Here is an 11937-nt window from a genome sequence, read left to right on the forward strand (position 1 = left end):
AATTCACAAATTTCCCCAACTACCAGCTCTGCCAAAAAGTAAGTTGATGGTAAATTGGTGTCACCGAGATCCGTAGCTCTGCCATGGACGTGTGGAGTGAAAGCTGTCACCTCCTGTCCCTGCTTTGGCCACCTTTGTGCACCCGTGTCTTTCCACAATTGCTTTCTTGTGCTCTGCAAATTTATAATTTCTGTGTTGCAGGGAGAACGCACGCGTCAAATCAGCTCACAAAAACTAGCACCAACATGTTTTGTAGGGCTTTTTCTCGAGTGAACTATTTCCAATTAAACTGCTTTTAGCTTAACACATGAAATAGCTGACTGGGCTGCAGAATCCTCTCTCAAAGAGAAAACATTTATGTTTATGGAATGGAGTTTTTCTCTCCTTTATGAATATCTGAAGCGACGAGGTGTTCTCCTTGAGAAACCTGCTTTTCTGTGCTCTCTAGTGGTGTGCCTCAGAAAATGCAAGGCATATTGCACACAGACACCCTGCTGGCTAAAAACCCTCAGGAAGCAGCGAGTGCTGAGTGAACTATTTCCAATTAAACTTCTTTTAGCTTAACACGTGAAATAGCTGACGGGGCTGCAGAAGCCTCTCTCAAAGAGAAAATATTTGTTTATGGCAATGGAGTTTTTCTCTCCTTTATGAATATCTGAAGAGATGAGGTGTTCTCCTTGAGAAACCTGCTTTTCTGTGCTCTCTAGTGGTGTGCCTCAGAAAATGCAAGGCATATTGCACACAGACACCCTGCTGGCTAAAAACCCTCAGGAAGCAGCGAGTGCTAATTTGGAAAACCATAGGCAAAACATCTGTTATCTTCTTAGTCTCGGACATTTAAATAAAGCTGTCAAATTGTAACGTTCACAAAGGTTGTAACACCAATTCTAAAAATTCTTACAAGAATTCTGTGAGAATCTTTCATAAGGTTTTGTTCTGTGCAGATTTTAAATGCCTTTAAAATTTGGATTCTTTGTGGTAAATTGAAAAATATCTTTCTGTTCTTTCCAGGGATCAATACCTGTTTAAAAACAGACCAACAGACGGCCCCCCAAATTCATTTTACAGGTCCTTATACCCAAAGATAATACAGGATATAGAGGTATGTTTTCTGATATTCTATGTCTGCAGTAGAAATAATGTTGGATACAGTTAGTTTTTCAAGGATGGTGCGTGTTGGAGCAATGAAGCATTATCATATATATATATATCTATATATCTGTATCACTGCTACTTTGTGAGCTCCAGCTCCTCAGACAATGTAAAAAATACCCTCAGTGACTTCCTGCCGCAGTGCGTGCATTAACGTGGTGCTTTAAGTGTTAACGTGGTGCTTTAAGTGTTAACACCAGCTTTTCTGCCTTTAAAGATTTTTGGAATTCTTCTGGGACTATGGATTTTAATAAAATAGCTGTTTTAGGAAACTTAACTACCAAGACACTGCCAGGTATTGCTGAATGTTCCAATAGATTGGTGCTGCTCATTTAGAAGGTGATCTGAGGGTTAATGCCTTACACACCCATCATCTAAAACATTACTCATTTAGAAATTAATTACTTCTGAAGCAGGCACTGTTGCAAATACATTTTTCTTTGGGGTGGGGGATTCTTTTCTCCCCTGGAGTGGTTTGATGAGAACAGTCAGTCCTACAATGATAAACACGGTAAGGATATTGGTGGTAAAAAGACTAGAAATGGCTGTTCTTTTCTTCGATATAAAATTTTGCTTATCTTCTTTCAGAGCTATAAAATTGGTCTTTCTCACTTTTAAAAAAGTGTTTCTGATAAATCAGGATTCTGCTGTGTACGCACCACACAAGTTATACCACAGCCTTTAAGGGATTTATTTCAACCACGTGATGGGTGTAAAATTATTAGTCTGAAATTCATTACTGGGGAAACAAGTGTTTTGATGTTTAAGACAGATGTGAACTAACGGAGTCTGTGTGGCTTGGCACTCAGTACACAAAACCAGTCAGGACTCTTAACCTGTCTGTAAAATGTATCTGCTGGAAAACATAATCCTATTTTTCAAATATATATATTTTTAATAACCCTTGCTACGCAGTTTTTAAGTATTTAAGGATAAAGAACGAAGCGTAAAATGTGGTCTAGGGAAAAAAAAGATCAAACTTGATATTTACTCGTGAGCTGAACGATGCACATTTTATTATTTGAAGAGAATATCCACTTTCTGAAAGGAGTGACAGAGTGATGCTGCAATGATAAGGAGCCCGTGGGATTAAGGAGAACTCATCATGTAGTATTTTCTTGCTTCTTGCAAAATTCTGGCACTGTTCAGTGTCAAAAATGGGCGAAAAGCGGTGTGAAAAGATGACCTTTGAGGTGATGTGGAACACTTGAAGGAGTTACTGTCACAACCTGCTATTTCATACTTTCATTCTTTAGAATGAAAAGTATTTCATACTTTCATTCTTTAGTTGCTGTAGATGTGCTAGTGCAGCGCACAGAGATGAAGCTCCTGAATGAGACAGTTTTTGCTGGTATGAAATAAGCAGGAAAAAACCCAAACCCTCAGGCTTTATTTGTTGTTAATATCTTGAATGTAAAAATTGCCAGTTTTTGGGAGCAGGGAATGAGTGTGCCACTAAAAAGACATCATAGTAATGAGTATGTTTCTTGAAAAAGTAAGTTGTATTAAGAAAACAATAATATATTGTTATAAAGACAGCATATAGTAATTATAAATCCTCAAATTAGGAGAAAAATCTCAGGTGGAGGGGCACAAGAACAGAGAAGCAGAATTAGGGCTGTTTGGGGAAAATCTCCTGGAGTTCTGTACTCCCCATCCCATGTCCATGTCTATAAACCTCTGAAAACCCTTTGGTCGTTAGTGGTTGTCAGTCGCTTGGGGTAGAATTTAAGGTTTTGGCAATTAACCTCAACGCTGCCCGTGGATGCTGTGGTGGAGCAGAAAAGGTGAAAGGAGCCAGGACCTGCCCAGGTGGGCTATTGCCTCCAGAGTTCACTGAGTTCAAAAGTAAGTGGAAGCCTCTGTTTGCCCAAATTTGGGAAATAAAATGTGGTTTTGCCCAGTCTTTTAGAGTAATGAGGTAAAACCCAATGGCTGCTTCCAGAAGGGTCACCCCTCGGTTTGTACAGGCTGAGCTGCTCCTGGTTCTTCGAAACTGCCGAGCTGGAGAGGGAAGGCAGAAGGACACTGGTGTTGTGCCACCTCCAGTTTTCCTCTCTTTATATATTTCCTTAAAGTCTCCTGAAATATTGCTCTTTTCCAGCTTTCCAACCTGGAGTGGGGTTAGTGTTTCTGCTGATAGGTATTTCCTTCAGGTCTCCTGAAATAATTGCTGTTTTCCAGCTTTCCAGCCTGGAGTGGGGTTAGTGTTTCTGCTGATAGTCAGGGGTCCAATCATTCTTCCACTTCCAAAAGTCTATTATAATTTTTCTAATAAATCAGCCTTTAAAGCACTTTTCACAAACTGCTTCCCTAAAGGACTCTCAAAAGAAGCTTTTAACACTGTTTAAAAATGTAGCTGGTGAGTAACAACAACAACAAAGCTTGGCTATAAGATGAGGAGCACTTCTTAGCTTTTTCCTCCCCTTATTCTGTTTTTAAGGCTGAAGTCGCGCTCTCCCTCACTTTCATACTTTTCCCATTCCTTCCTTTTTTAAAAGCAAGTCTCTTCAATAAGACTTTGATCTTAGCTGTCCTGAAGAATTTTTGTATCTCTGAATACCAAAATGTTTTTTCTTCAAATATTTGCCTGGACCTTTAATAAGATCTTCCTGTTTCTGTCAGAGGGTCAGAGTTTAGGGAGCCGGTGATGAGCCAAAGGCTCCCATATTAGCATTTCTAGAATTATAGAAGTATTTTTATAAGGCATTTGTCTTGTGTTCAAAAAACTTGATTGTTTAATACGGTAAAATAGGTAAAATATGTTTAAGTAATACAAAAATCTCGTCATTCAGTATTTTTACCTGTGGAGCACAAAGATTGAGCAAATTCTGCCCGACTGTTTCTAATGATAAGGGTTATTAATTTACTGCAGCTGGGACAAAATGGGGTTGTGGGTAGAGATAAGCTTGAAGGAGAATGAGCTCTCTCCTTTGGATTGACTGCCAGAATTGGAAGAGGAATCCAACACCTGAATTAACAATTGGAAGAAAAAAGAAAAAAAAAAAAAAAGAATGATAAATAGCAAATTGGAATTCTTTTTTTTGGGCTTTATTTGCAATTTGGGGTCAAAAATCCCTGCAGCCACAACGTGGTGGTAGCTGCGAGGTGAGGCAGGCGGTGATTTGGCAAAGGGGGAGCTTCTCTTGCCTCGCTGCAAATTTCTGAGTGCCAGTGTCTGTTTCTTTCATGCCAAACCGTGGGCCGTGATTTGGCAAAGGGGGAGCTTCTGAGTGCCAGTGCCAGTGTCTGTTTCTTTCATGCCAAACACATTTTAGGAACATAATGTCACTTCTGAAATCATTGGATTTGAAAAATAAGAGGACGTTTAGAGATCTGAAATCCAATTCTTGGAAAGAAGTCGTTACTCTCCACCTCCACTGGGAAGCCAAATATTTAATTAGGTTTCATTTCACGAGAGGTGGTGCAGTAATTTTTAAATGTCTCCAAGTCAGGTGTTGAACTGCCAAGTTTCTTGAGGAGCTTTTTTTTTTTTAAAGGGGAAAAACCTGATTTGGGGCTTATCCGGGTGCTCAGGACCTCATTTGTGGAGATGATTTGGTTGGTGGGGGGTACCCTGTGCCCGGGTGATGTCCCAAAACCTGCTGGAGAAGGTCAGCCCTTTGAATGGGATTGTGTTCCTCGGCACGTTGCCAGGATGGGAAGTTTCATGCTCCCGGCTCCAGAACCCCAAGTCCCTGGATTTTTTCCATATTATTAGTGAAGCTTGGCCAACTCTTCTGTTTTCCCCTCAGGATTAGCACAAGTATCTATTTCTTGGGATGAGTTGAGAAGACTTTAGTTCATAAACGTTCCCCTTATCTTCAGGCACACAGCAAGTGCCCTCAGCTCGTTTCCATGGAGACTTAGACCCAACCTCATTAAGATGGGGATGAAAATGTGATTTTTTTGCCGAAGACTTTAGGAAGAGGTGGCGCCAGGCCATCAGATAAACACCATGTGTTCTTCTGAATTTTGAAAAAGTTCCGATTTTAGGACTGGAACTGAAATTTTCAAGCCTTGGGGAAATCTGCAGAGGGGGAAATGTCAGCTCTCGCCCTAAGTCGCTGCCAGCGTCGGGCGAGCTTGGGTTAGGAAAGTTGCAACGTATAATTTCTGAGGAAAATGGGTTTATTTAGTGCTGTTCTAATTATGATGCTGGAGAAATTTGATGTGTGTATGGGGGGAGAGTCTGGTCAGCATTATATGCCTAGAAATTTTTTCAGCCGGCCTTTGAAATCTCTATTCCACAAGCATTTTCCGAAAGGCATTTCTTAAAAATGGAAGTGGCCAAGGAAAGGAGAAGCCTTTGAGTGATGGGGATGAAGTTTCTGGGATGAACAGCGTAGATTTTGGGTCTTAGGTCTGAACAGGGCAGGAGACTCCTTTCAGACTCCCCCAGTGTGGGAGAAATCCCTGCCTTGGCTTTTTTGTTCGCTTTGCCCACATCACACCTACTATTTTTTTTTTCCACAAATAGGCAAACTAAGACTTCAGATTTGAAAGGAGGGATTTCTTGTTCTTGTTTGAGTCCTTTGAACGCCCCTGTGCCCTGAGAGGGGCTGAGAGTGACCTGTTTCCATAGAACTTTGGATTTTTATCCTGTTGTGCATAAACCTACTGTCTCCAGTGGAACCTGGAGGGGTTCCCTTGCACCAAAAGGTGGAATAATTTTGTTTTTCAGCAGCGTTGTTTGTTGTCAGGTGTTGTGTGTGGTCCAGATGCACGTGTCACTGAGGTGCCTCAGAGGACCTGTCTGTTTTTGCTGCCATTGGCTTGTGTTTTTAAGATTTCCTCTCCAGATCTGGAGGTCACAGCGGTGTTCCTCCTCTTTGACGTCAGCAGGACTCCATCTAAAGTTACTATAGTTTGATGTTGCATCTGTATCTTCTGAATCATCTGAAATCTTGAATTTTACTCTTGTGTTAGACCTAGTTGATAGAAGTTGGTGGAAATGGGGACCCTTGAAGAGCAAACCAGTGAGACCCATCGATGGGTGTTGCTGTGACCGTTGCAGCTGCAGAGAGGACAAAGGTTTCCTTCATCAGACGCTGCCCTTGAGTCTCTTCTGGGATCTTGTGCTTTGTGGCTGCCTTTGCAGAGGTGCTTGATAGAGAAGAAGGTCCTACTGCTGAATTACTCTTCTTTGGGTCTGAAACATCAGTTTATGTTGCCTTTTTTAGCTGATTTGCCTCAGCTTTCTCTGGTGTGTAACACCATTTGGACACTTGGAGAACACACTGTCTTCTCTCCGTGCTTGAGGAAATGGTCAGGATTGTACCCTCAGCTTTCTCCCAAAGGGGTTTCCGAGATTCCTTCTGTCTCAGTGGCCTTCAAGGCAGTTTCTGCAAGTCTTCTCCTCTTCCTCTGTGAGACATGAGCGTACTCCACTGGGCAGATGTATCTCCCTCAGCATCATGAGGTCGAGCTGTTCTTTTTAAACGTGGCTGTAAAAAGGGTTGTTCAGTGGAGCTGCAGTGAGACTCGGGAGTAGTTTTACTTGGTGGACCTTTGAGCAGCTTCATCCCTATTGGATCCATCGCACGCAGAAAGAGTCCACGCTTCATCCTATTTATATTGTCCTCATTTGGATCTTATCTGAGCAGCTCTAAACATTAGGAGCTTAAATTTTAGGTCTCAAATTCTGCCAAGAAACCATGATTTAATTGTAACACTTGCTAGTTAAACCTTCCCATTCCTTTTTCTCTAAAGTTCTTTAGATTTTTGGACTTCACTGTTTACAGCTTTTCTTCTGGTCTTGGAGTCCATACCAAAAGTGAGATTTTTTTACCCCAGACTGATCTGAAAGCCCGTGCAGATCATCCCTATCGGATCCATCGCACGCAGAAAGAGTCCACGCTTCATCCTATTTATATTGTCCTCATTTGGATCTTATCTGAGCAGCTCTAAACATTAGGAGCTTAAATTTTAGGTCTCAAATTCTGCCAAGAAACCATGATTTAATTGTAACACTTGCTAGTTAAACCTTCCCATTCCTTTTTCTCTAAAGTTCTTTAGATTTTTGGACTTCACTGTTTACAGCTTTTCTTCTGGTCTTGGAGTCCATACCAAAAGTGAGATTTTTTTACCCCAGACTGATCTGAAAGCCCGTGCAGAGTTCAGACGTGGAGTGGCTCTCAGTAGAACACTTTTTCACTTTTATTTCAGACTGTTCTTTAAAATATAACCTGAGTATCCTGGGATTTTTATAAATCAAGCCAGAAGCCCACTTTGCACTTATTGGAAGTGTTTTCTCCTTTTTTTTTTTGTGTGTGTGTGAAAGTGGGCCTTTCTGCTTGTATTAAATGTGTGCTAAACTTTAAATATATACATATAAATACAACCTGAGTATCCTGGGATTTTTATAAATCAAGCCAGAAGCCCACTTTGCACTTATTGGAAGTGTTTTCTCCTTTTTTTTTTTGTGTGTGTGTGAAAGTGGGCCTTTCTGCTTGTATTAAATGTGTGCTAAACTTTAAATATATACATATAAATACATATAAATCTATAAAAAATAGCATATGTTACATGCTAGTGGGGTGTAGTGAAATCCATATTTCATGAGGGAGAAGAGGGGAGATGGAGCTGAGCTGTGGGGAAGAACTTGTTTGGTGTGAGGGTGGTGAGAGCCTGGCCCAGGTTGCCCAGAGCAGCTGTGGCTGCCCCATCCCTGGAGGGGTTCAAGGGCAGGTTGGAGGGGGCTTGGGGCAACCTGGTGTGGTGGGAGGTGTCCCTGCCCCTATAAAAATTAGCATATGTTATATGCTAGTGGGGTGTAGAGAAATCCATATTTCATGAGGGAGAAGAGGGGACATATAAATCTATAAAAAATAGCATATGTTACATGCTAGTGGGGTGTAGTGAAATCCATATTTCATGAGGGAGAAGAGGGGAGATGGAGCTGAGCTGTGGGGAAGAACTTGTTTGGTGTGAGGGTGGTGAGAGCCTGGCCCAGGTTGCCCAGAGCAGCTGTGGCTGCCCCATCCCTGGAGGGGTTCAAGGGCAGGTTGGAGGGGGCTTGGGGCAACCTGGTGTGGTGGGAGGTGTCCCTGCCAGGGAGTCCAGGGAGGTGTCCCTGGGAGGAAGGGGGGGTGAAAGAGATGGTCTTTAATGTGCCCACCACTGGCACGTACCTCCTCAGCAGTGGTTTATGAGTACAGTGGTTTTGGGAGCACTGGGTCCAGTTCTGGGTCCCCCAGTTCCAGAAGGACAGAGAGCTGCTGTAGAGAGTCCAGCAGAGGCTACAAAGGTGATCAGAGACTGGAGCACCTCTCTGCTGAGGAAAGGCTGAGGGACCTGGGGCTGTTCAGCTGGAGAAGAGAAGACTGAGAGGGGATCTCATTGATGCTGAGCTAAAGGGCGGGTGGCAAGAGGATGGGGCCAGACTCTTCTCAGTGGTGCCTGGACAAGGGGCAACGGGCACAAGCTGGGACACAGGAAATTCCTTCTCAACATGAGGAGGAACTTCTTTGCTGTGAGGGTGGCAGAGCCCTGGAAGAGGCTGCCCAGAGAGGTGGTGGAGTCTCCTTCTCTGGAGACATTCAGACCCTCCTGGACACGTTCCTGTGCAACCTGCTCTGAGTGGACCTGAGGGGGTTGGACAAGATGATCACCAGAGGTCCCTTCCATTCTGTGATTCTCAAAGCCATGACACAAGAAAGATGAAGCTGCTTGAAAGCCATGACACAAGAAAGATGAAGCTGCTCTTCACTCTCAGGGTGTTTATCCCTCTCTGGGCTGCTTTGGAAGGAGGCTTTGCTGCTGGCACATCTGTTTCTGTGAGGGAGTCATCCCTCTGTGGTCAGAAACCTCGTGGTTTCTGCTGCTGTGGCAGTGACAGGACGTGTGTGGTCAGAAACCTTGTGGTTTCTGCTGCTGTGGCAGTGACAGGACAGCTGGTGCCCTGCAGATTCCTCTTGAGGACCACTTGACACCCTCTAGGTAATAGCATCACGTAGCTCTTCTTCTTCAGGCTGATAGAGAGCCTACAAATGCTCTTTGGCCACCCTCAGCTTGGAGACCCAACAGGGAATTCCAGACACAAGCCAGGATTTTGGGAAGCCTTCAAGAGCTTGATGCTTACTGTTTTTTTCTTCTTTTTTTTCCCCCCTAATAGTGTAGCACCTTCAGAGAGTCTGAGAGGAGAGACCTCACAGAGTCAGGGAGCCTGATGCCATGGCCAAGCTGTCGGTTTGTCTTTGCTTATCAGACCCTCTTAACTCCATAATAAATGAAATATTAGGCCCTCTCTACCCTGATGGACCTAAGTCCTCTGCCACAGTCAGGAGGGGTTTTCTCTCCTCTCTTTGAACAAAGCATGTAGAGAACAAGGGTTTGGATTTTACCTGCCCCCGGTGTAAATGCCCAATGCTTCAGGAGAAATCCCTGTGTATGTAACAGATGTGTGTCTTCCTTTTTCTTTTTTCTGCCCCGTTTGTCCTGCAGGAGAACTGTGTGTTCAGAGGGAGCAGAAACTCCTTGGTTTATGGGATTAAGATAAACCCACTTACTCTGCAATAACACTCACAAGGAGAAAAATGTGCTTTTTCGCCAAGGAGCTGCACACAGAGTACATGATCAAATGGGGAAAAAAACCCTGTTCCTAGCACATTATCCTTAACACTCCCAATGTCTAGTTAATGGTCCAACTGTTAATCCAGATGAATTACATTTTCTTTTACTGTGCATCTTCCTACCAGTGAACATATTCTGGCATGGTCAAGGCTTGGCTATACCTCTACATCTTGGACTATTTTCTGTGTGTACTTTTCTCCATAAATGCTTTTTTTTTTTTTTTAAATCCATTTCTGCATTTCTTCAGCTGCCAAATGGCTCTCCTGCTGTGGCAGATGCTTTGGCTTCGTGCTTGGTCTTTATCGCTCGTCCGTCCAGATTTTGTTGGTTATGGAGTTTGCCAGCTCCTTGCTGCTGGGGCTCTGGTGGGCTCGTAGGAAAGTGTGAGGAACCTCTTCTCTGTGCGTGTGGACTAAGGAGATAGTGTTTGTTCTGCAACATCATGCTTTTAATTGTGAAACCCACATTCAGAGGCAGTTCCCATGGAGATTTTGAGGGGATATGTGGAAAATACAGAATCACAGAATGCTATGGGGTTGGAAGGGACCTCTGGAAATCATCCAGTCCAACCCCCTCCCAAAGCAGGTCCACCCAGAGCAGGTCCCACAGGAACGTGTCCAGTTGGGTTTGAATGTCTCCAGAGAAGGAGACTCCACCACCTCCCTGGGCAGCCTCTGCCAGGGCTCTGCCACCCTCACAGGAAACAAGTTCCTCCTCATGCTTAGGTAGAACTTCTTATGTTCAAGTTTGTGCCTGTTCCCTCGTCCTGTCCCTGGGCACCACTGAAAAAAGCCTGGCCCCATCCTTCTGACACCCACCCTTTAAGTATTTATAGACGCTGATCCCCCCTCAGCCTTCTCTTCTCCAGACTAGAAAGACCCAAGTCCCTCAGCCTTTCCTCATCACAGAGATGCTCCAGGCCCCTCATCATGTCTGTAGCCTCTGCTGTCCCCTCTCCAGCAGTTCCCTGTCCTTCTGGAACTGGGGAGCCCAGAACTGGTCCCAGTGCTCCAGATGGGGCCTCCCCAGGGCAGAGCAGAGGGGCAGGATGACCTCCCTCCACCTGCTGCTCACACTCTTCCTGATGCCCCCCAGGATGCCCTTGGCCTTCTTGGCCACAAGGGCCCATTGCTGGCTCATGGCCATCCTGTTGTCCAGCAGGACTCAGTAGTGGGTGTTGTGTATAGTGGTATTAGATTTGGTGTCATAAATATGCAAATAAATCCTGGGTCTCTTTGGTATTGACTCCCTGATGCTGTAACAGCCCATAAAACACAGCAACTCCTTCCTCCCCCTTGTACGTGGCTGCCTCCTTGGTGTGCACGCCCCTCATGGAGGTATCTCCTGGAAGGAGGTTGGAGATGAAGCCTTTTACTGACTGCGCTCTTCAGTCGCAACCAGAAGTTTCCTCCAGCAGAGGGCTTTGATGTGGTCTCCAGCATTGTATTAACCCTGTTCCTTTTCGGAGGGTCCTCCAGGTTGCCCACCCACTCGGTCCTATTTAGTCATCTTAAAATAATGTTATTTCTCTATACGTCCACATCTGGTTTCACTCTGCTGCCAATCGAAACGCCGCTGTGGATTCTCTGTGGATGGTGGCTGCTTTCCCAGCACACTGAACATTTACGCAGTGTCAGGGGATTTTACAAGTTCTCCAAAAACAGGCAGTATTTTCCCACAGTAGCCACGCCGTGTCAGGGCGAAACGAAGTGACATCTCTTCACAGGGTGAAAATGTGCACCTGCCTACGGCGTCCTGCGCGATCGGCCCTTCACGTGGCTGGAAATAATACTTTAGATTCTTTTCTTTGAAGCCAGCGCTTTCATAGGGGGAGTTCATTAAGTAGCTTCCTATAGTGAGCTGCTCAGAAGGAAGCCCGCTGGTGTCCCGGGGGCTGCCGAGCTCCTTTTCACTGAATTTCACTGAATTTTAGAGTTGGAAGGGACCATAGAGATCATCTAGTCCAACTCCCCTGCTGAAGCAGGACCACCCAGAGCTTGTCAGAGCATGTTACTCAGGAGCATCCAGGTGGGGCTTGAAAATCTCCAAAGAAGGGGACTCCACACCCTCCCTGGGCAGCCTGTTCCAGGGCTCTGTCACCCTCACTGTGAAGAAGTTTCTCCTCATATTTGAGTGGAACCTCTTATGTTCCAGCTTGTGCCCATTGCCCCTCGTCCTCTCACTGGGAACCACTGAAAAGAGTCTGGCTCC

The 11937-nt window shown here is 44.6% G+C and overlaps 1 protein-coding gene across 6 annotated transcripts in view; it reads left to right on the plus strand.

Moving 5' to 3' along the window:
• Positions 1 to 11937, plus strand: part of FBXW11 (F-box and WD repeat domain containing 11) — an 86608-nt gene that overhangs the window by 55626 nt on the left and 19045 nt on the right. For all 6 annotated transcript variants that reach the window (XM_014948185.1, XM_014948187.1, XM_014948188.1 and 3 more), the window contains one exon: positions 1012 to 1102. In XM_014948185.1, the coding sequence (XP_014803671.1) occupies positions 1012 to 1102 (91 nt within the window). The remainder of the gene's footprint in view (positions 1 to 1011; positions 1103 to 11937) is intronic.

This window comes from Calidris pugnax, unplaced genomic scaffold (genome assembly GCF_001431845.1).
Source record: "Calidris pugnax isolate Ruff unplaced genomic scaffold, ASM143184v1 scaffold27, whole genome shotgun sequence".
Classification (NCBI taxonomy): domain Eukaryota; kingdom Metazoa; phylum Chordata; class Aves; order Charadriiformes; family Scolopacidae; genus Calidris; species Calidris pugnax.